The 24066-nt window shown below is 50.2% G+C and overlaps 2 protein-coding genes across 9 annotated transcripts in view; one reads left to right on the top strand and one right to left on the bottom strand.

Moving 5' to 3' along the window:
• TSFM (Ts translation elongation factor, mitochondrial) overlaps nucleotides 1–22684 on the top strand; it is a 30307-nt gene extending 7623 nt beyond the window's left edge. For 2 of the 5 annotated variants that reach the window (XM_007115978.1, XM_007115979.3), the window contains one exon: nucleotides 786–1380. In XM_007115978.1, coding sequence (XP_007116040.1) covers nucleotides 786–1192 — 407 coding nt within the window. In that variant the 3' untranslated portion in view covers nucleotides 1193–1380. Of the gene's footprint in view, nucleotides 1–785; nucleotides 1381–8457; nucleotides 9463–10443; nucleotides 10463–18775 lie in introns of those variants that run through there. The other 3 variants (XR_003678109.2, XM_028483405.2, XM_028483406.2) reach the window with 3 other exon arrangements.
• On the bottom strand, nucleotides 1492–18766 carry AVIL (advillin). 4 transcript variants are annotated; one of them, XM_055082163.1, is made up of 19 exons: nucleotides 17700–18077; nucleotides 16616–16690; nucleotides 15693–15889; nucleotides 13890–13998; nucleotides 13687–13797; nucleotides 13233–13435; nucleotides 12693–12771; nucleotides 12466–12564; nucleotides 11627–11780; nucleotides 11423–11523; nucleotides 10806–10943; nucleotides 10543–10701; nucleotides 9574–9753; nucleotides 7943–8088; nucleotides 7688–7832; nucleotides 6022–6210; nucleotides 5323–5391; nucleotides 4284–4400; nucleotides 1492–2625 (listed from the first exon to the last, which is right to left on the bottom strand). In XM_055082163.1, exons 1-19 carry the CDS (start codon nucleotides 18060–18062, stop codon nucleotides 2512–2514), a joined length of 2748 nt encoding a protein of 915 aa, XP_054938138.1. In that variant the 5' UTR covers nucleotides 18063–18077; the 3' UTR covers nucleotides 1492–2511. The 4 variants fall into 4 exon arrangements, with proteins under 4 accessions (XP_054938138.1, XP_007116042.2, XP_028339204.1 ...); XM_007115980.4 differs by lacking the exon at nucleotides 17700–18077 and adding an exon at nucleotides 18232–18312 and having other exon boundaries at nucleotides 2017–2625; XM_055082164.1 differs by lacking the exon at nucleotides 1492–2625 and having other exon boundaries at nucleotides 6080–6210; nucleotides 17700–18766.
• Nucleotides 22685–24066: the final 1382 nt, after the last annotated feature.

Raw genomic sequence — 24066 nt, 5'->3', positions numbered from 1 at the left:
AAAAAAAAAAAAAAAAAAAAAAAAATTTTTTTTTTATGTGGATCATTTTTAAAGTCTTTATTGAATTTGTTACAATATTGCTTCTGTTTGACATTTTTGGTTTTTGGCCACGAGGCATGTGGGATCTTAGCTCCCCGACCAGGGATAGAACCTGCACCCCCTGCATTGGAAGGTGAAGTCTTAACCACTGGACCTCCAGGGACGTCCCTAGATCTGAGTTTTAATTTCAGCTCTGCCATACATTAGCTCTGTAGCCTTAGGCAGGTTCCTTAAGCTCTCTAAGCCTGAGTTTAAGGTAGTGATGATAGCCAGATTGGAGCACTCACTATGTGCCAGATACTGTAATAGTTCTTTTACACATCTTATTTATTTCTCCCAATAACCCTGTTTTCAGGTTACTTTAAGTGGCATCATCTCCATTTTACAGAAGAGAAAATGAAGGCTTGATGAATTAGTAAATGGGGTTATATCATTAAGTTACTTGCCTAAGGTCGTAGCCAGTGAGAGGCAGAGCTGAGAGCTGCGCCCAGGGTATGTGTGACACCAGAGCCTGTGTTTCTAAATACCAGCATGGCGCCTAGTTGGTGTTCACTCCATTTCTCCCACCCTCTCCCCCCACACCCCTTTTCCTGTTTACACTGAAAGTGGTATCTCTCCCTCTGTGGCACATCCACGGTGTAAATGCGGAGGACTGTCTCCCAAACTTGGCTGCTTCTGTGCATATTTTGGTACCACCACAGGCATCATATTCTGGAAGTGTGTTTTTTGTTTTTGCTCTCTCACAGGGAGACTGGGAGAAAACATGACTCTTAAACGAGCTGCATGGGTGAAGGTGCCAGCTGGGTTCTATGTTGGCTCTTATGTCCATGGGGCAATGCACAGTCCCTCGCTCCACAACCTGGTGCTGGGGAAGTATGGGGCCCTGGTCATCTGTGAGACGTCTGAGCGGAATGCAAACCTTGAAGACCTTGGCCGCCGCCTTGGGCAGCATGTGGTGGGCATGGCTCCTCTCTCTGTTGGCTCCCTGGACGATGAGCCTGGGGGAGAGGCAGAAACCAAGATGCTGTCCCAGCCGTACTTGCTGGATCCCTCCATCACACTGGGACAGTATGTGCAGCCCCAAGGGGTGTCTGTAGTAGACTTCGTGCGGTTTGAATGTGGAGAAGGCGAAGAGGCAGCAGAGGCTGAATAGGTTCCAGAGACTTTTGGCCCAGGAGAAAATGTTTATTCTTAACTCTGGACAGTATTACAAAAAGGAGTTATTTCCTAAGCCTCTTCAAACCCAGCATTTGTTTTTCATTTGAGTGTATAATGAAATTATATACTTTATGGGTTAAGCTATTAAATAAAATTGTTGTATAATAAAGAGAGTAGAATCTTTTCTTTGTTTGTGTAATGCTGGGTCTAGCTTTTTTGTGCCTGACTTGTGACAAGTTTTAGAAAACAACAGGTGGGTCTCGCTGAAGTGACTGACAGTGTCTGGGAGAACAGGCATCACCAGCTGTGCTGCTGCTCCCTTCAACGCAGATTTATTGTGGTGTCCCTGAAATGTCTACCTTGCTCCATCCTACTCCTGTGACATAGAACTCTCTTGTTCGGTTTCGCTTTGTGACGCTTTGGACGATGCTTCTATCCTGGAACTTCCCCAGTTACATTACTTGTGCCACATGGATTCTTTTGGAATTGTTGACTCAAACTTGGAGTTGTCTGGAAAATGTGGTTCATTTGTTGATGTCTGTAGCGTGCTTTGAAGGCTCTCTGCAGTGGTATATGCACTGATTCTGGCCTCATTACTGAAATTAATAACACATGGCCCTGTTTCTCCTCTGGATAGTGGGGTGTGGATGGGTGGGGACTGAGGTTTCCTGGACAGCTGTAAGGCAGATTTTGGCATTCTTAGGTCAAGAGGGATTCCAGTTATCCAGAGAGCTCACTCGGCAGTGCCTCTTTACTTGTCCAGTACTGAGACATTTCTCCCAGTAGAACAAAATAGTTACCATCATGGGCAGACCCAAAATACTGAAAAGAACTCCCATTTGCTCTTACAGCTATCTTTATTTGAAAATTTAAAAATCTCTGGCACATCCAGTTCTGAGCATTTAGATTTTGACTTCAGGGTGTATATGTGAATAACTTCAATGATTTGTGGGTTAAATAGGAAATACCAATCTTAAGATTTAAAACAAACTTAGGCCCTTGCCCCAGTATTAAATAAACACTTTAAACTTAGTTTTTTTGTTCTCTTACTTTTGACTTCTCCAGATTCCTGCAGTCTTAGTGCTTTCTGCTGAGGCCACAAAAATTAAAAAGTGGGCAGCTAACATTTTAGGTATATAACAACTAAGGAACGCAGGAATGAGAAAAATGGAGAACATGCCGTGATTTGCAGAGCCTACTGTATCAACATTAAGTAGCTGGATGTTAGGCAGAAATTAGTAGAGAAATTCTTTCCTGGTACTGGCACTCTCTGCTTTCTTCTGGGGTCTTGCAGTAGGCAGATGCCTTCTTGCCTCAGAAAAGCCCCTTTTCTTTCTTCATCTGGAGCTGTTTCCAGCCAGGCAGAGCAGCAAATTGCCCTCTTGTGATGCCAAACACAGAAACAAAGTCATGTTCAGAGAGGTAGTTCTAAGAGGGAAGACAAAGTTTCTAGTTAGAAGGAAGACCTAGCACCTGTCAGTGCTAACAGGGTCGGGGAAATGGGGCCAAGAGAGAGTCCCAGGTAGTTCCTTGAAAGGGGAAGTAGAATGAATTCTTCAGAAAGTTTTTAATAGACTTAAATTATTCATTGGAGAGTTCTTTGGCTTGTGGAGTCCCACCTTGGCCTCTGAAAGACCTGGCTGGATTCGCCCACTGTCCCACCTGGCACCAGTGTCTTGCCAGCAGGACAAGAAATGGGTTATATATTATGTACAAGTTCTGAACATTAGGCTTTGGCTGAATGGAGAACTAAATCGATGGTTTTCCTTGCTTTCTGCCCTTATCTGCCTTTTTTTTTTTTTTTTTTTGTGGTATGCGGGCCTCCCTCTGCTGCGGTCTCTCCCGTTGCGGAGCACAGGCCCCGGACGCGCAGGCTCAGCGGCCATGGCTCACGGGCCCAGCCGCTCCGCGGCATATGGGATCCTCCCAGACCGGGGCGCGAACCCGGTTCCCCTGCATCAGCAGGCGGACGCGCAACCACTGCGCCACCAGGGAAGCCCAATCTGCCATTTTTTATCCAGACATTTTCAAATGCAAGATCAGGTGGACCTTAGTGAGAGCATAAAATTCCCCTAACATTTATTTATTAATGATTAATGAATATTTTCTGTCCGAGTAAAGTTATTAAGATAATGGTCTCTGTTTTCAAGAAAGTTGCAGCCCAGATACTTAAGAGTTGGTTAGATAAGACACTGTGGAAAATCCAGAGGCCCTTCCCCTTCAAGGGGGAAATAAATTAGTTCATTCATCGTGACTGTTAATTCAATCAGCTGAAACTTAAGGTGTGCCCGTGATCTGCTGGGCACCGTTCTAGATGCCGAAAAGCTGAGAATGTGGGCGTGAACAAAACAGACAAGGTGCTTGCTCTTGAGGGTATCACTGGAGTGGGGCAGATAGACGGTGACCCAGTATAAAGGGACTAATGGCGGTGAGGGAGGCAGTGTTGGGGTGGTCAGGGGAGGCCTTCCTGGGGACGTGGCATTGCAGCTGAGACCTAAATAGTGAGGAGGAGCTGGTTGTCTGATGATCTGGGAGAAAAATGTTTTCAGGCGGGAGCAATAGCAAGCATAAAGGCTCATGTCTGAGGAACAGAAAAACAGCCACTGGCTGAAGGACGGTAAGTGAAGAGGGTAGTGGTCTCTGAGATGAAATCAGAGGTGGGCAGGGGCCAGATTGGGGCCTTGGAGGCCATCAGAAGAACTTTGGATTCTAAGTGCAGTGGGAAGCCATTCAAAGTGTCTTAAATAGAAAAGTATCATCTGTTGTAGAAGCCCTTTGGTTGTTATGTGGGGAACAGATTGTAGGGCAGGGGTGGAAACCAGTTGGGGGCCTATGGCAGTGGTCCATGATGGCTGGACCATACTGGCAGCAGAGAGATGGAGAGCAGTGAATGGAAGCTAGCTGATGGATTGATGTGGGAGGTGAGGAAAAAGAAGCAAGAAGGAGCCCTGGGTTTTCCGCTTGAGCTCCTGGGTGATTCAGATGTCTATTGAGTGCTTACAGTGTTCCAGATCTGTCTTAGGCTGTATACTGAGAAGATGCTTTACTCAAGGAGAGTTCCACTTACATCAGATGCAGCCACTCACCTCCTTTTTGGCAGGGTTCACATCCTCAGGCAACTCCTGACTCTGATTTTTCAACAGAACTTCTATGGGGTAATATTTTGGCTCAGAATTCAGGGAGAGGGTTGTGTCCCTCATATCCTAGGGAAGATAAGAATGTAGACACTGGATAAAAGTCCCTTCAGGTCTGTGCAGTTGAAGTTCTGTGTTTATAATATTTAAATTTTGGGTTTTACCACTTCATACTTTATAATCATACTTTAGAACAATGGTCCCCAAAACTGGCTGCATGTCAGAATCATCTGGGAATCTAAAATATTCAGATTTTAGGGTCCTTCTTGGGAAGGTGATTCAGTAAGTCTAAGGTAAATCCTGTATAGCCAGTTTGGCATAGATGTTTTGCTTAAACATCATTTAAATACTGTGATCACATTTCTTCTATTGGTCCTTTTACTTGGGCTCTACATTTCCAGACTTCAGATGACTTCAGACTGAGGTCATACTTCTTTTAAATATTTTTTAAAGATGCTACATTGCCATTAGCTTTGAAATCTTGAGTTTGTACAGCACAAAGGACAAAACTGCCAGATGGTTCGGACAGTGGTGCCATGTACTTGTCCTGATGTTAAAGAGCTGTTGGATTCCTGGCCAGAAGCTCCACTTCTTTTGGCCGTTAAAATAGGGGTAATGGCCTAAGTTTCTGTGGACGCCCCTGTCAGAAACTGATAAACATCATTTGGGTTAGAAGCTTATTATTTCTTAAAAATACTAACAGTAAATTTAATCTGTCCTGAATGACAGAGAGAGTTGAATAATAAAATTTGGTTTTGTTTTCGTTGTTTTTTTAAACAGCAAGTCTGTTCTAAATTCTGGAAGGCAGTAAAATAAGGAACTTGGCTCTGAGACCTGCATTTCTACCGATTAAAACAAGCTTCATATCAAAACAGACCACCAGAGTGATACTAAGAAGGACATGATAGGGTTTTGGGCATGTTGCATCTGCGGCATTTGCTGTTTCTCTCTGGCTCTGGTTGCCTGTGAATAGCTCCTCCAAGAAACTCACAGCAGTGATTCTCGTGATAGCAGCGGCGTCTCCCAGCTCTTCTTTTAACTGTTCATATGATTTCCCTGCCTGAAAAGAAGAGAAAGAAAATACAGCATGAGATGCTGCTTATAGGGGAGGGACCTGTCAGACCTGGTCTGTACCCTCGAGAGAAGCAAAAAAGCCAGGGGACAGAAGACATTTCAGGGATAAGCAGAAATGAAAATCCCCCCTTCTGGGTCTATGCAGGGTTGGAAGGTAGTTAAACATGGTCTGCATTCTTTGCTGGTGGCCCGTCAATGCTCCATACTAAGAGCAGTTGACTAGGAGTCAGTAAACATGGCTTCTTCCTACTGGCTTAATTGTGACATCAGACAAATAATTTCTCCTCTGAGATTCCTCATGTGTTAACACAGGAAACAGTGTTCCCTAGCTATCAGGATGTAGAGCTCAAAAAGTAATGTGTGTGGATATACTTCATAAACTTTATTACTTTTTCACACACTGCTGGTTCCTGAGGCAAGCTGTGAATTCTCTAACTGGACTTAGTGCCCTGGTGGGCGCGAAAGAGAAGGAAAGTAAAAAGCGGGGAGGGGAGAGGGAGTGGGGGAGATGCGGTCCTGGGTTTACTCAGCCCCTGAGTACCCCGCCGTCCCGCTGAGCTCTTAGTGCCGAGTGCCCTGGCAGTAAGAACATCTTCCCGGTCCTCTCTGTTCTTACGCTCCAAATGTGAGGGTCCCAGGCCAAGAACCAGCCTGTGAATATGGGAGGCTCGAACCCCTGTTTAACGATCAGGATTGGTGTGCCGGTGTCTCGGCCGCTGGGGTGAGTGTGCAGGTACTCCTGGGCGGTAGCAAGAGCGCTCTCCTTCTCTGTGGCGTTGGCCTCAGTCCCAATCCACAGGAACACCTGTTGTGGTAGAGACTGAGTATTTGTTATTGCACTCATACCAAGGGCTAAGTATCAATACTAGATCATACGTGCTGCCCTGTCTTTCCGTGTCAGCAGTTCACAGCCTCATCAGAGTAAAGCTTCTCTCAGATTCATTTTGATTTATCTGTCTCCCAAATCTACATCTCCAGTCCTGAACTCTCTCTCTCTGAACTTTAGCTTCCTGGATCCAGCTTCTTGCAAAACACCTCCTCTTGGCTGACTCCAAGCAGGTCAAATATAACACCCCCAAAATGTAGCTCTTTTCTAAACTTGTATCTGTGTCTCCATTCTTGGTGAATGGTGTCCATTCAGTCACCCAAGGCAAAATAACCTGGGAGTCATCCTAAATGCCTTCCATAACACCAGGACTTAGCTAATTTACCTCCTATGTTTTTGTCCAACCTGTCACCATCCCTCCGTCTCTACTCCACAGCTCCTGTGGGGGCCAGCAGCTGCTCTTACTGGACTAGGACAGTAGTCTGCTGATTGGTTTCCCAACATACAGTCTTCTTTTTCCTCACAAGCCATCCTTCCTCTCCTACACTCGCCAGAGTGATCTATCTAAAGCACAGTCTGACCATGTCACTCGCCTGCTTAAATTTCAGTAGCTTTCCCGGATGAATTTCAAACTTCTTGACATGGTAGGTAAGGCCCACCCCTCCTTCTTTAGCTCCACCTCTAGGGTGCTCTTTAACTCTGTCTTATGCTCTGATGATACTATTTGTAGTTCCCTGTATACTAGACTATTCATGCCTTGGTTTCCTTTGCCTGAATGCCCTCTTTACCTGATTAATGCCTGTTTATCCTTTGAGTCTGGGAGCCATCTCCTCCAGAAAGTCTTCACTGAGCCCCTAAACTGTGTTGAGTGCCCCTTATTTGTGCTCCCATGGCACCTCATACGTACCTCCATCATACTAAAATGATGTTTCTATGTCCGGTCTCCTCCACCCACCCTCAGCCGGTAAACTCTGAGAGTAGGATGAGGCCCTTGGCCTTGGTGACACCACACCCAGCACAGTGATTAGAACGGACAAGGTGTTGAGTATGTTTGCTGAGCCGAATTGAAGAAAATGGGATGTGGCAGAGGGGTTGCCTTGAAGATACGCTTTCGTATCCCTTTGTTCCCTAAAAGGCCCATATCCCTGGGTGTGGAGCCTGCTACTCTTGGTCCTGAGAGAATGGAGTGCATGACGATAGGATGGCGTGATTTTCCTAAAGCAAAGTGGGAAAATTCCCAGGATGGTGAGTTTTAAACAACATTCTATTCTCTCCAGCCTTGGCAAAAAGCAGGTTCTTCCTTTGGTCAACGCTGACAAATGTTTGATTGACTTGGCGATGGTCCAGGGCTACCCTGGCTTTATCTGGGGGGTTGGGGAGAGGTACTACACAAAAAATAGCCTAAAGCTTGAGGATCTTTGTCATTTGTTCCAAGCTCTCTGTCTGTCTGTCTTACCTGGTCCCAGGTATCCAGGAGCATCACGTCATCTGGGTTCAGGTCATCCTGGGTGAAGTCTGTGATCTCAGTGACAGTGAACCGGCCAGTCTTATTGGAACATTCAAAGAGACGGGACTGGACATCTAGGATTTCCTGCTGTAGTCTGCAATACAGTCCATTTAGTAGAGGAACTGAGCTGCTTAGAAATCATGTGCAGTTCACAAGTCTGGTAGGCAGGGGCAGCCAAGAGGCGGGGATGCTGTGGTCCTGTACCTTTTGTCATTGGCATAGGGAGTTTTTCCTCCCAGCAGGTCCCAGAACTCAGCTGGCTCCTGGCCCTCAGCCACGGTGTTCTCGGTGCCATCACAGAGAAGCCCGGCCAGCTCCTTAGCCATTGCCCGCTCATCCCCACTAGACCCCTGAGAGTCGGGTGGGGAGAACACAGATGTTAGTTGCACACAGGCACGTTGATGTGGGGAAAAAAAAGTGTCTGAGACTAATAGCTCAGTGCAGCCAGGATCATCTCCCAAGCCACAGTACCTCAGGACGGGGAGATAGATAGGTTTGTTCTGGTGCTGGGAAGGGCAGGGGCAAGGGGCGGGGGCACGGAGGAAAACAGTGGTGGCAAAGGACAAGAGTAAACTCTGAAACCCACAGTGGATATTGACAAGTCACCTTTCTTTTGCTTTCAGTTGGAATTTTAGCACCTACTTTTGATGATTTTTTTAAGAGAAAATTTAAGTTATTTTTAAAATTATATACAGGAAAATTCACTCTTTCTGCCGTAGAGTTCTATGACTCCTGATGAATGCACAGAATCATGCTACCACCACCACCACCACAACAGAACAGTTGTCTCACCACTGTAAAAAATTCCCTCGGGCTACCTACCCCTTTGTAGTCAAACCCTCCCTGAATCCTTAACCTCTGGCAACCACTGATCTGTTCTCCATCATGATAGTTTTGCCTTTTCCAGCATGTCATAAATGGAATCCTACACTATGTAGCCTTTGTGCTAGTGCACTGTGCACTTAGCCTAATGCATTTGAGATTCATCCTTGCAGTTGTGGGTATCAACAGCTTGTTTCTTTCCATAGCTGAGTAGTATCCCATCGTATGGATGCACCGCTGTTTGTTTATCCACCCTCCAGTTGGTTTGCTTCCAGTTTTTGGTGATCACAAATAAAGGTGCTATAAACATCTGTGTACAGGTTTTTGTGTGAAGATAGTTTTTTATTTCGCATGGGTACATACCCAGGAACGGGGTTGCCGGGCCATATGGTAAGTGTATGTTTTATAAGAAACTGTCAAATTGTTCTCCAAAGGCCATATTTGCATTCCCACCAGCAGTGTGTGAGAATTCCTATTGCTTTGCATCCTCACCAGCGCTTGATATTATCTTTTTTTTTTTCAGTCATTCTAATAGGTGTGTAGTGGTAGCTCATTGAGGTTTTCATTTGCATCTCCCTAATGACTAACGATGTTGAGCATCTTTTCCTGTTCAATTCTCTTTTGCAAAACAATTTTAGTGCTTTTTAATGCAGATGCAATCTAAATGGACAAAAATCACTTTTTTAGTGTTTTTGTTCAGTGTTCATGGCCGTCCTGTTACAGTCCACCAAACTGGTGTGGAAAGATTGACTTATCCAGCCTGCATCCAGCCTCCATGTGTTTAGAGGTTTATGGAGGGTCTCCTGGAGGTAAGCAGTGTGTTAGTGGGTTTCTAATTGGAGGCCTAATTGTGGGGAACATTGTCAGTCCCTTTGAAGATCCTTTAGGAAAAGGTTCCTTTTTTTGAGGACTGCTCCAGCCTACTCTTTAGTTCCTTTGCCCTTGCTGACAGGAGGGTTGGTGCAGGGCTGGGCTCCGAGGGGCTGGTATGACCACTGGGCCAGCCATCCTACCTTGCCATACCACAGGTAGTGCTCTGCCTGGGTCCGCAGCAGGAAGACATCATTGGAGTTTAGGGAGGAGGTGAAGGCTGGAACCTCCACCGCTTTGGTGTTACATTTGTCATTTCCTTGAATCTGGAAGAGCCTTACCGGAGGATCGGGCTCGGCATTTCCCTTCCTGGAAGTCCCACCCTAGAGAGAGAAAGAAGCAGAGTCCGGAACTAAGGTGCACCGTGTGCGCCGGGCACTGGGCTAGCATTGCGGAGAACATGGATGTGTTTGACACCATCTTTGCCCTCAAGGAGCGTCTAGGCTAACTGGGAGAGGCTGAGGTGAGCTGGAGTTATGGGACCAATAGTATTAGCTTTCATTATGAGACCTTGGTTATATGCCAGGCTCTTTGCTGGTGCCTTATCTACATCATTTTATAGATCCTCATAGTAACTTTGCGAAGTAGGTATTATTATCCCACAGTGCAGATGGGGAAACAGGCTTAGAAACTTGGCTAATAAATGACAAGACTAGGACTTGACCACAGACTTGTGTATATCAAACATGTGACATTTTACATTCCTGGTAGTGCTTCAGCCAGGGCTTCATGGAAGAAATGGAACTTGAATCTGAAGGGGCACATTCTCTGGGGGAGGTGGACAGGTAATGATATGGCACATGTGAGGTCTAATGAGGACACCCACCTGACTGGAGTGGAGTGTGTAGGCTAGGGAGCTGAGGGTGGTGCGCCTGCACAGGTAATATGGGTCAGATTATAAAAGACCCTGAACATGAATTAGGCAGTGGTTTGGACTTGAAGCCCTAGGCAGTCGGGATTCACTTCAGTGTCTTAGAGAGATTCACCCCCTTCTTGTCTATGTCTTCCCCAAGCCCTGCTCTCTACCCCTCCTCTCCTCTACTGTAGTCTCCTGCTGACCTGCTGGTTCTGAGCATGCTGCTTATGGTGTAATTTTATCTGAGGGCTCTCACCTCAAAGATAACCAGCTTTCCTTTGAAGATGGCCATGAAGTGGCGTGGCTCCTTCCCCATGGTAACCCGAACCTGCACAGGGGCCCCATCAAACTGCCGGTCCACCTCCACCGCCTGGTGTGCCGAGGCTGCCAGTTCATCCTGTGAGGCGTGGCGGCCCTGCAGTGGTGAGCGGGTGCAATGGGTCCCTGCTGCCCCCGGCCCTAGTTCAGTGGCCGGAGGAGGCGCCAGGATCCAAAGCTGAGAGCCTGCCCCAGGCCTACCTGCCAGATGTACAAGATGTAGTGCGGCTTCCCGTGCATCTCGTACGTATAGAGAACCAGATAGCAGTCTCCCCCATAAAAGAAGCCATACCACTGATGCTGCACGGGGACCAGCTCCAGGTTTTCAATTCTCCAGACCTAGGCATAGAAGGAGACACAGTTCCCCAGAGCTGAGAGTCCTGTGAAGAAACAGCTACCTGGAGGGAACTGGGCCATGCTTAGCAGGGAATCCAGGTGGGTGAGACACTAACGTCCATTCAAAATACACCTTCCCCCTCTGGTGCTTCTTTCCAGTGGTGAGGGCTTATCACATTTGCATGATTTGAATCCCAAGAACCGGATCGTCCCTGGTCAGATGCATATCCCCATCATGGCTCAGAGATGATTTGAATATGTCTGCCAGGTGAGTTATTGCTAGCACACTGGAGTATCTACCACTCCCGTGAAGAATTGTGGGAAAAGCCTGCAGACTCAGACACCTCTTTGAATAGTCCTGAGGTGCCAGAGGTGGAAAGGAAAGCAAAGCAGACACGGAATCACGTGCCCCTTCTGTACAGCAGAGCAGCCAGGAGGGCCAGTGCTGCCGCCTGCCCTGGGATGTGGGTCACTGGGCTTACCTCAACGTTGCCGTTGCCGTCGTCAACCATCCTTTCCTGGGCTGCCACCTCTGGTTTGGTGTGCAGCAGAGTCACATCAAATTTATCCTGGAAAACGTTAGCTGCACGGAAGGGGTTGGGAGAAGCCAAGTGAGCAAAAAGCACCTGTGCCTGCCTTTCTAAAAGAGTCCCGGCAGTGAGAACACGATCTGGGGGCAACCTTACCGATTTTACCAATGCTGAATGTTTTCCCCAGACCCACGGTCTGTTCCTTCACTGACCACTTCTGGAACAGCTGCTTGAACACGGCTGACTCGGCACCGTCACTGACGGTCTCCACGTTGGTACTGCTGGGGTAGCCCTTCATCCTGATGAAGTTCTGCGGGTGCCCCCCCACCCCCCCGAAGGACAGGTCAGTCAGGGAGTGCACTGGGCTCTTGACTTGGCTGGTGATTCACCCCTGTGAAGCCAGTTGGTAGGATTGTTCCCTTCTGGGAGTCAGAGTCAAATTCTAACACTTCTGTCTAGGGACCAAGTTACCTGCCTCAAGGAAAGGACTGAGCGGAACATTTTGACATCTCTTCATTGGCCTGTCATGATTATTACTGATTTTTTTTTTTTTGGTAAGATCCTCTATCCTGTGTTCCTTCAGCACTCCTGTACTCTACTGACTGTGTATCACCTTCATTTGCCCCTTTTTTGCTTTGTAAGTGCATGCTGCCTGGTTCATCTGCATGGGTCTGCACAATGTTATAAGCTCCTTGAGGACAGGGCCATTGACCTTGATATGTGATATCTCCTTCAATAATAACAGCCACCTTTTACTGAGCAGGTGTGTGTGCCAGGTATTGTTCTGAGTGCTTTATAAATGTTACTTAATCCTCACAACAACCCCAGGAGATGGCATTAAACCTGGATTTGAATCCCAGTTTGTCTGTCTGACTTTGAAGTCATGTACGTAACTGCGATGTTCTATGCTCTGGTACCTAATATGGCTCTCTGAGCACATCTGATGTGTTATGGACAGAATTTTTTGGACAATATTGCACATCCATAGCTCCTACCAGAGCTTTAGACATGGCCATCTGTTTCTCAACCTTTGTGGCTCCTCTTCCTTTCCACACATAGATCTTGGTTCCACTTTGGTCCAGGATGTAGCAGTCCTGAAGCAGACGGTCAGGGATAAAAGTGGTTACTCCTGCCCAAGACCATGAGGAAGGCCTTTCCCTAGGGTCTGCCTCTGAAGCCAGGTCTGGCTACCCCAAGCCAAGCCCACCCAAGCTCTACTTACATCATGGTTCAGTAAGCCCTGGACCAGAGGCCTCGTTGCTACCTCTGTGACCGCCAGCTGCCCAGCTGAGTCTGAGACACTAGAGAAGGGGAGAGGTTAGCCTGTACCTTCTCCTCTACAAAGCATCGTGTAGTCAATCTGATATTTCACGGCTTTGTCTTAGAATGGAGTTTCTGGGTAGAGTTCGACTTCTTGCGACAGGCATGGCTTGAATGCAGACAGGAATGTGATGGCCTCTGTTCTGTGGAGGAGACTTCTGTGCGCCTCTCTCCCGAACGTTACCCTGTCCACATCCCTAGGCATGTATAGCTCTGAGCAAATGAATGGTCTCCCCCAGAGACCGGGAAGAGTTGCTAACAAGAGCAGATGGTAGCTACTCAGGGAACACCGAGCTCCTTATGGAAGCTGCATTTGAAAAAGACTGAAAGAAAGCCAGTCACCTGCACCCCAAACGAGGAGCCAAGCAGAAGTGCTGGTTTTCTGGGGGGACACCTTCCCCCTACCCCAGCTTCCAACCAGCAGCCAGGCTTAGCTACTCACTGATACAGCGTGATGTTTGATTTCTGCTGCTGATCTGTGATCTCATCGGGGACCGCAGGCTTGATAATGGAGTGCCGGCCGAGGGTGTCCTGAAGGACCTTCATCAGCTCTGGACTGGCCGCCTCCTTGTCTCCCTCGATCACTCCTATTTCAGCACGGCCCCCTCGCTCCCTGTCCCGAATATCCTTTGCCAGGAGCATAGCCTGTAAAGAAGCCCGAGGAAGCGCTCAGCTCCCGGAGGAGCAGCCTGGATCCCAGACCCAGGAGTTACCCTGACGCTGAGCCGCAGGCTCGCCCACGTGGCCTGTCTCTGAAACAGATGCTGCTCAGAGGCAGGGGTCTGGCTTGAAGGGCAGGAAAGAGCCAGCGAGGAAAGCAGGAGGAAAGGGCGGCTGAGGGAGTGCAAGCCCGTGAGGCCCGGGGGGCGAGGAGGGAGCAGCAGAACAGGCCACACCTTCAGACGCTCCCTGCTGCTGCTCTCTGGGCCATTCCACTGGATGATGACCTTCCCAAGGTCCAGCAGGAAGACATCACCTCGGTTAAAACTGTCCCAGCTCATTTCCACCTGCAGGGGAGAGGTGGACATTACGTAGGAGGAGTTCTTAGGTGCTAGGCGGAGAGGCCCTGGGCCCAGGACAGACAGGGGGCAGGACTTACCTCGGCGGCCCTGATGTTTCTCTTCCCCTTCACGTGCAGCAGCCGCTTCACGTCATAGGTATTGGTCTCCACGTGCTTCATCCCGGAGGCCACACCCCCCTTCTTGTAGCTGAGGGAACATCCGTTATTTATTGAGCACCTGCTGTGTGCTAGGTACTGGGGAGACGGTTGTGGATCACACAGATGCAACCTCTGCCCACGCGGGTGACGACAGTAAATGAGCCAGGCAAACATCATGGATGCTGGTCACCACTGCCACAGAGGTACACTCAGCGGTGGGCTTTGGGACAGCGTGTTCAGGGCAATCTTCTCCGAAGGACTGACATTGGAGCTGGGATATTAAGAGTAGGAACCAACCACCAGAGGACTAGTTCTCCAGACAGAGGGTGCATCGCTGATGAAGTCCCCAGAGCACAGAAGAACTTGTTTTGTTTCGTTCTAGAAAGCGTGTGAATGTCGCGTGTGATGGGGAGAGGGGCACAGGTCAGGCGGGGGCGGAAACATTAATGACACCGTGGCCTTAAAAACCAGCTCGCTCCAGGAATCCGCTCTCCCGCCCCTGGCCCTCACCCCAGCCCAGCCTCCCCCAGGCGTCCCACCGGTGAAGGGCACGCAGAAAGCCACGGGGGAGCAGAGGCTTCCCTGGTGACTCAGTGTGGTTGGTGCTCTGTGCCCAGTAGGGGCTGCTGACCCGCAAGAAGCTGGTCTTGGAGCAGCCTCCGAACTCTCAAGCTCATCGGAATCCCTTTTTCTTTTCAATCTCAAGTGCAAGATTTTGAGGTAATCAAGCTCCTCAGTTCGTGGAAAGTTTTCACCATTGGCCTTTATGAGACCCCTCTCTTGTAGTACGTATGTACGTGTTCCCTCCCTTTTATCTGCATACCCTACCCCCCTTTCTCTCCCCACCACAGGCATCCATTCTAACAGTTTAACATCTGTCGTTTTATTTTCGTTCTGGTAAAATGTGGCCTGTTGTTTTTGAGTTTATGTGTTTTCTTAAAAACAGAAATGGGCGTTCTGTTTCTACCTGTGCTCCCTAAGCCCCGTGTTTTTTTTTTTTTTTTTTTTTTTTTTGTGGTATGCGGGCCTCCCCCTGTTGTGGCCTCTCCCGTTGCGGAGCACAGGCTCCGGACGCGCAGGCTCAGCGGCCATGGCTCCCCCGGTTGTGGCCTCTCCCGTTGCGGAGCACAGGCTCCGGACGCGCAGGCTCAGCGGCCATGGCTCACGGGCCCAGCCGCTCCGCGGCATGCGGGATCCTCCCAGACCGGGGCGCGAACCCGGTTCCCCTGCATCGGCAGGCGGACGCGCAACCACTGCGCCACCAGGGAAGCCCCCGTGTTTTTTAAGGTCTGTCCACGGGTCAGATGTGCCTCTAATCTGTTGCTTCCAGCTGTGGCGTTGTACTCCGCCGTGCTGCGGAGTGTTTTTCCTGTCCATGTTGCCTGCAGCTTCCCACCACCACTAATGTGAACGTTCTGGTTCATGTGCCCTCGTGGACCTGGGAACGTGAGCGCTCCTTTGGGTCACACACCCCGGGGGTGAGATCTGCCCCAGTGGCAGCAGACTGCTCTCCGGAATGCTGGGCCAGTCCTCACTTGCACCAGCAGGGCACCTGTCTCCCCAGAGCTCCGACGACACTTGGCGCCTCTCAGCTCTCTGATGTACGCTGCCCTAGTAGGCGGAAATGATGGCTTTGTTTGCATTTGCATTTCTCTGATGACTTTCTTCATATACGTTTTGGCCCTTTTGGTTTCCTCTTTGGTAAACTGCGGTTACGTCCTCGCCCTGTGCATAGCTACTCACATGATGCCCTGCTTGAAGTAGCCGCGGAAGGTGTCAGACTCGTGGCACTGGACCTCCCGGTGCTGCACGGGGCTGCCCCCCAGGTAGTCATCCAGCTGCGTAGTGTAGATGGCTACGCAGCTCTTCTCATCCTGCGAGGAGTGCTTCCCAATCCAGAAGTGGATGTCCTGGGAGAGGGCGCTGCCCGCTCTCTGGGTCTGGGATGCAGTCAGAGAGATCGGGTCAGGGGCCAGCTTGCCTCCCCTTCGCTGCCGGCCCTTCTGGCGTGGGAAGAACGTGGCCTACGGTGACTTGTGTCCTGCCCTTGGCAGGCTCGGGGCCTCTCCCTCCCTGCGGTGGCCCGGGTGCAGACCTCCTCTGTGGCTCAAGCCCTGGCAGCCCAAATCCCTCCCCACATTTGGGGAATGTTGACAGCTTATTGTTCTCAAAATAAACCGAGACCAATGGGGATCTTTTCCGGGTTGGACCGCAGGCTTTTCTTGCTGCTCCTTCGCACCCCTGCACTTGCACATCTGGCACAGTGCTGCTGTCCATCTGCATGGCTCTGTCAGTACACTGTCCATGTGGGAGATTGTTTCCTCCGCTACATGAGCACTTCGAGGCCAGAGATGGCCTTGTATCCACCTGGCCTGCCTGCACAGCACTGTAATCTGGGGTCTGGGTCCCGGGTCCCGGAGGGAGGAGTGCTGCTGTAGGCTACTCGCTGAGGTTCAGACTGAGGGCCACACCCACACCCTCTGCTGCAAAATTTAAAAGCCTGGCCTAAGAAACCCTTTGATAGTCAAACTGGAGGCCTGTTCTATATGACAGCGAGGAAGAATCAAGATGGATACCAGATTAACCTCATGGGCAGAGCTCCCAGTGGGGCCCCAGAGCTGGCTCCCAGGGGAGCAGCTCATGGCAACGGGGGGCATGGTGCTCACCGAGAGGATGATGTAGCAGTCCCCCTCATAGAAGGTGCCGTGGGCATTCGGGGGCACCAGCGCCAGCTCCATTTTCTGGAAGGACAAGGGGTGTGTATAGGCTGCATTCTCTCCCTCCTCCCCCGACCCGCCCCCCAGGCCTCCCCCTGCACACCGTCATTTGACACAGGCGGCAGGGGAGAGTGGGGAGATGTCCCCGCGGGGCGTGGCGGCCAGCCACAGGATTAGCGCGGCCACCCCTCTGGCTTCTGCTGAACTCCACCTGCCCGGCCCTGGGTCTGGATCCGGGTGCCTGTCCTCACCCCATCCTCCTCGCACCGCCTGCCCGGCCTCATCTTGCTACACTGTGAAGAGCCTGTGCGCCGCCTCAGTCCTTTGCAGAGTTGGGTGGAAGCCCTCAGGTAGAAGCCCATCTCTGAGCCGCTGCACCAGAGTGCCACAGTCAGCGCTGACTCTGACCACCCAGAGCTGGCCAAGTTCTGACAGAAGGGGGCGCCAGGATTCTGTGAGGCTCTGGGCGGAGTGCCGGCCGTGTGCAGGCTCCCTGCCGAGGGCTCTGTATTTGGAGTCTGGGTTGGAGCCCGGAGGCACCTGTCACCTGCATGTCTGGCTCGTCCCAGGAGAGCCATTCCCATGGCCTCAGATGTGGACTTTCATCACTATCTCCAAGTAGGTAAACCTGCAGTCATGTTTGAGCGTATTCTGTGTAAAATATGTGCGTTAAATGTAAAAATGTTACATATCCCACAATTTGCGTAACTCTTAGTACCTATTAGTTTTTAAATAACCGGGAGCCTTAAAACAGTGGGAAGTGACCTGGGCTCTCACAAGCTCTGTGCTGCTTGCTAGGGGGCTGTGACTCCCCTCGTGGTGGAGGATGGTGAGGTGGGGCATCACCTCTGGGTTTTCTGCAGCAGAGCCACTCCCTGGGCTCAGAGCAGGGAGGTGGGGTGAGGCTGCCAGGCCAGGGCGGATCCCAACTATAGACCGCTAGAGCTCGAGGTCAGCCAGAGGGGCTCAAGCCTGAGTGGGAGAAGGGATGAGCAGGGCACCGATCTGTGCTGTACCCGCCAAATCTTCCTACCACCTTGCAGGAGCCAGAGTGCCCCCGTGGAAGACAGGTTCCATTGTCCTGACGTCTCTCCAGGGCATTTACTAGAAGTGCAGAGGGCTGGATAAAAGGCAAGCCTAGGACTTCCCTGGTGGCGCAGTGGTTGAGAGTCCCCCTCCCGATGCAGGGGACACGGGTTCGTGCCCCGGTCCGGGAAGATCCCACATGCCGCGGAGCGGCTGGGCCCGCGAGCCATGGCCGCTGAGCCTGCGCGTCCAGAGCTTGTGCTCCGCAGCGGGAGAGGCCACAACAGTGAGAGGCCCGCGTACTGCAAAAAAAAAAAAAAAGGGCAAGCCTATTTTTGCGTGGAGCCCTGCTCTCCAAGGCCAAAAACATTTCCTCCACCTGTCACCTGCCTGCTCTGAGCACCCAGGAGGGGTCAAGGATCAGAAAACGTGCCCTTTGGAGCTGCCTCTCACTGTTGTTGAACCACAGACAGGAGACCAAGGCATGTGGAGGGCCTGCAGCAGAACAGAGTCTTCTGCCCCCATCCAGCCCAGCTCACCTCTATTCTCCAGGTGATGATCCCAGGGTCGTTGCCCACAGCCTGAAAGGCACTGCTCAGAGACATGGCGCTTGTCTTCCTGGGACTGAAACATCACAGAGCAAGCACGGAGATGACGCCTCTCACAGCAGTCATCCAGCCAGCTCTCCTCCTAGGTCACTTCCCAATCTCTTGTCAGCCATCCTGCCATGTCCTTGTGGTGCATCCCTGCACTATCTCACAGTGATGCGGAAAATGACTTGTCCAAGTTCATGTCGTAAGGCTGGCTGGCCCAGGGATCCCCACCGGAAATTCCGCTTCCCACTTGCCACTTTCCCTGTTAAGAGCTCTGATAACGCAGCCATGATGATTTACTGAAGGGGTGACAAATATGCTAAGCCCTGTGTTGGTTGACTTTATGTTCTCTCAGTTAATTCTCATAAGCTGAGTATATTTTCTTTGTCTTACATTGTGGGAAAATTGAGGTTCAGAGAGGTTAAATAATTGACTCAGTATCACTAGAATGAAATCCATACCTGATCTTAAAATCTGTGTTCTTTTCTAGTTCCTGTGATGTACTGCAGCCCTTCCTAACTTACCTAAATTCACTGGCACGTGGGATTGAAAAGCTTATGTCGTAATAAGTATTTCCAAACTGGGTTTCCTTCTTTCATTCCCAATCCCTCTAACTCTCCTAGACTCCCTGCTTGCCAGGTCCTCTCCACAGTCAACAATTTGAGCTTTTACTTCCCAGACTTTTTTCTTTTAAGTAAACTATCCTAAAACTCAAGACAACCCATTCTGCTTCTGTCACATGACTAATATATTCCCTGTGCCTCACAGAAGAGGGAAAGTAAAATGGCAGGGCTGGGCCTGGGACAAAGAGTTCAGGGTGCCAGCAGGGGCAGGTGGGCGTGGCCTGTGGGCAGATCCTCCCCCCCCCCGCCCCCTTCCACACAGACCCAGACAGTGGTGCTGTGGCCGCCCACAGACAGGGGGTGGAGAGGGAGGAAGAGGTAAAGAGAAGTGTGGATTGTGTACCATCTCTGTTCGAAGTGTGTCTAGGGTTATCAAGCACCTACACATGTCCATGGCCACACAGGCTTTAAAGAATGAAAATTCCTGCCTGGTTCTTGCTCTCAAGGGGCTTGCAATCTGATTGATACACATCACTGATGAACGCTCCCAAGAGGCAAAGGAAAAAGGGCGGGCTTGACGAAGTTACATAGGATAAAGAGAAAGAAAAAAAAAAGAAAAAACAACCCCACCCAGAAAGGACTATCTGGGGTTTTGCTATTTGGAGGCATATTGTGCTCGTTAAGAGGAGCATGTCTGGCCATTCTTTTCTTAAGCCTTGGTGGATGAACCCAGATTTGGAGAGTATGTGCCATTATCTAGTATGGACGTTGGCAAAAAACAAAAGACAGACAAAAAACTCTCTTTGTCTACTGCTACAGCAGGACTAAAGCAGAGCAGTGACGCGGAGCTGCCAGTGTTTAAGGATTTAATTTGATAATTGGCACTGCCCCACCCTGTGCTGCTTAGAATTGCCAGGAAATATTTGTTCAGGTTTTCTTCAGACCCTAGATTTCAGTCATTAAAGGCAAATGCTGTGACCCAACTAGGGGAAGGGGACAAGGAATTCATTCCTTGGAGAGAGGTAAGAGTAAACCTGGTAAAAGTCAAAAAAGCTGGCACTAATTGGAACTGAGAGTCCAGAGGCCAAAAGCAGTCCCATTTTCCAGCAGGGACCTGGCAATCAAAATGCTCCCTGGGCCGGGGTCCCCGAAATGCAGGGGAGGACATGCTCAAGCAGGGACTTTGCCGTACCGGAACACCCAGAAAATGTGATTGGGGGACTGAGCAAAGCCCCCCAAAGCTCACTCTCTCCCTCCCCTCCTCTTCAAGTCCTAATTTATCAACTCAGCACCCTTTGAGACCACTGCACAAACCGCTGGGCGGGGTGCAGTTTTGAAATGCCAGCTTAAAAGCTGGTGGCCCTTAATTCTTACCAATACTCCTAGGAACGGACCCCAAGCAGAGGAAGAAGCTGGTTTAAATTTCTGCCTTGCCCCATACCATCTCTTTGAGATGGGTGAATCTTTCCAAGCTTTTGAAAGTGTGCCCTATTGTTTAGTGGTCTCTAAAAAGCACCTTGACTTCTCAGCAGGAAGTTTGCAAAACTGGTCACAAACTCCTGGTTCAACCCTTTAAAAGCCTCATCCGAGAACACAAAGCCAAGGACATTTTAATCTCCTCTTTCGTTTCTTTCTAGTTCAAGTAAAATTGCTCTATTGACCTGCATCCATAAAGCAAATAGAACTTACCTTGTCTTCTCTCTCAGCGGTCTTCCCAGTTTTCTGGCGGGTAAGAGGCACTGTTGAGGAACCACCCAATGCTGGAGGTTCCAGGTCCTGCTGCCTTACCTTAGTAATGGCTGCGCATACACTGGGTTATATTTGCTTGCGTTTGCATCCTAACTGCATTTTCCTAGTCCTGGCCAATCACAGCCAACCTAGCCGTGGGCTTGACTTATTCAAACCAGAGAGAAAGCTGTATCTGTTCCTATTCAAAACAGCAAAAACAAGAGCAGACTTTTAAAGGCTTCTTTTAACTCCAGCTCCACGCCCTGATCTAATTGATTTTTTAAAAGTGCACAGCCCATCAATAATGCACGAAAGAGGATGGGAGGATATGAAATTTGCCATATTGTAGATATGAATGCATTACACTGATGACAGGAAGCAGGGGCTGAGGCTGCCCCCGCCCTCCGCGCGCCTGGGATGTCCAGGCTGGCAAGCGCCTCCCAAGAAGCTCCTGGGCATTTCTCAGAGGGGAAGTCGGGGAGAAGGGCCTGGAGTGAGTTATTAGGTCATTCTGTTTTGCCCCTTGGGGTCGTATCAGTCCAGTCAATATCTGAGTGCCTACTATGTGCCAAGAACCACGGTGGGCTCTGAGTTTCAAGCCTCCTAGTTTGGGGAAATCAGTAAGGGGCACAGAAGGAAGACTCTTAAATCCCTTGGGGCTTCTGGTTCCTCCCCAGAAGTCAACAGGACACCAAGCGTATGCTTATTAAGCACCTGGATGGCAATGCGGTTGATTCCAGGTGGGGGCCAGGGAAGAGCTAATGTAGCCCGACTTCTGCAACCTTGAGCAAAATCCCTGTGCTGAGTGCGCGGCTGGTCCCCCAGCTTGGGTGCTCCAGCCTCGTCATGACAGAGGCGTTTTAAGGGAAGAAGGTGGGGGGTAAGTGCCCGAATGAACAACAGGAGGGTCAGGAGGCAGTGCCCATTCACGGATGGGTTTTTTAAACCCACTTTTATTCATTAATTGTAAGTAGTACAAATATTCCAAAAATATAAACAGACACTTAATGGCGTCCTACATTTCAAGTTTTTGAATACAAGTTTATCAAACCATGAACCTGTAAGCAAGGTAGTCAGAACCCCACAGCCCAGTCACAGCGGGAAGCAGATCTCCCCCACCCTCCGAACGGTATCTTGAAGGGGGTTACGTGGCACGACATGGAACATGTAAAATCTGAGATACTACAAGCAAAGAAGCTCACGGGGCGCAAAGAGGAGGGTCTGCTCCAGGGGCAAGCCCCACAGCAGTAAAGGAATAGGGCAGGGGGCCAGACCCCTGCCTTCCCTCCCCTGCTTGAATGCAAGTATTTACCAGTATTAAAATAAAAGGACAAAACTAAAACCCCATTTTACAAAAAAGGCGACCGAGGGACAGTAGGGGCAAGTGACTGAAGACCTGAAGGGGAAAACAGGCTTACTTTCCGCAGACGCTTGACCTGTCTTGGACATGGGATACAGGGCAGCCTTACGGGGGGCGGGGTTGCCTTACTGAATGAGGCCTCATGAACAGGGTAGGGGAAGCAAAACAGAACGGGATCCATTTCCCAGGGAATGACTGCCTTTAGACTTCCCAGGCTTTTAGCATAGAGAAGTTTCTGGGCCACTGTTAACAGAGGTGAATTTATAAAATGGTCAAAATCCTTGGGAGGCAGGAGGGAATTAAACAGAAGGTCCCAGGTTAACTGAAGGCAAATTTACTCAACCTCGCTATAGTAAGGGACCCATGGACCTACAGAGTGTCCCCTCTACAATGTGCAGAGTGGAAACTCTTACCTGACCCTTTCCAAACCGGTCCTGTGTCCAAAGCTCCCCCTATGAGAGGGACACGAACATCAGGCTTTTGATTTAGAAGCCCAATCAGAGAGACACACTGTGTCCCTGAAGAGGCACCTTAAAGAACTGAACCTGGCAGGTGGGCAGATTCCTGGCACGGCGTGAACTGGGGTCGACCAGGCCTGGTGGCCTATTGCTTACCGAAGACCAGCCTCAAACAGGAAGGGCTGGTAGGAAACCCCGGAACAGATCCTGGGGTGAACTGGCTCCCTCTCAATCTTGCCCTCCTCCAAAACTGAGTCTGGCCTGATTCCTCTAAGGAGCAAGTCTTGCAGTCAGCTCTTGCCCCTAACACACTGTGAAACTGGAGACCAGAAGGTGCATAATGAGTCCAGGCTGGCTCTGGTCCACACCGATGGACCCTGCTTAGACATATTTGGCTGAGCTGCCTCTCCAGGGAAGGGAGGAGAGGGTGAGTGGGGGTGTGGCATTTCCGGTGAGGAACTGCATGGGGGCAGGGCAGGGTTCTGGCGAGAACGAGGCCTATGGAGCCGGGCTTCATGCAGAAGCAGCGGGGACCCTCCCACCAAGCCATCCTGGGCTCAGGTCACGAGTCCCCTGGAACACTTGGACAAGCCTGATAGGAAAGCGGGTGGCACCAACTCTTCCTTCACCTGGAGGCAAGGAGACCCAAAGCAGGGCAGAAAGGGTCCTCGGAACTGGATCAGCTTAGAGCCTCTTATTGCTTATTTAGTCAGAAAAGCATGGCCAGACCCCATGGCAGATTTGGCCCAAAGGCTAAGCCTTAGGATGGGGCTTGGGAGAGAGGCCCCTCCTGCAATATTAGGATAGAGGCCTAGGCCAGGGCCTTAGAATCAGAAGCTCCCATTCTCCTTCAGGAGGTGTCGCTCCTGGCCAGCCCTGGAGCCCTCTTCCCCTACCTGCATGCAGCAGGATCCCACAGGCACCAGGGAATGATGCCTGGGAAATGATCACATGGGCTTTGGGGACCCTGTTCTACTCATGTGACACCAAAGGGAAAGACAAGGCCTCACAACCTTGGGACAAGGAGGGGAGGTGGCATAACAATGCTAGAGAAGGATGCTAGACGGTCAGAACACCAAGCTGCTGCTCCACCACCTGGTCCCGGCTAGCTCCTCAGACTGCCCTAGTGTGTGGCCAGTCTGAAAAGGATAATGGGGGTAAGTCCTGAGTGGGCGGTGTTCTTGCACCTGAAGCAACTTACAAATGCTTTGTGACATCTGCCTCCAGGGAAAACAGAGAGGGGGATAGGAAGCCCCTCCCGCCCGAGGGAGGGAGCGGAGGCCATGGCTAAGGCAGTGATGCTGAAGTGGGGCTCCCTCTGGGGGATCCCTTGTGCTCCCAGTTACAGCAGCACTTCCCCTTTTGTTTTCCATTCTGGGGAAACTTCCTTTTTGTGACTTATTTTTTTAAAGCATTCACTATTAAGAAACTTTGAAAGCAAAGAGACACGCAAAGCGCAGGTGTGTGAAGAGCTCACTCACACCTGTTACCATTGGCAGGAGGCACGTGCGTTACGTTGGCAAACTGAACAGTGAGAACACCCAGCCCCTCAGCCCAGGAAACGCAGGAGTGCCTGAGACCCTGGAGAGAAAAAGCAACAGCCAGGAAGGACAAAGACACTTGGCCCTGGGGGAAGACACGAGAGAGAAGAGCCCTGCCCAAGAAACAGGTG

Source organism: Physeter macrocephalus, unplaced genomic scaffold, assembly GCF_002837175.3.
Source record: "Physeter macrocephalus isolate SW-GA unplaced genomic scaffold, ASM283717v5 random_27, whole genome shotgun sequence".
NCBI classification, from domain to species: Eukaryota; Metazoa; Chordata; class Mammalia; order Artiodactyla; family Physeteridae; genus Physeter; species Physeter macrocephalus.
This window is presented reverse-complemented; position numbering and strand designations above follow the sequence as displayed.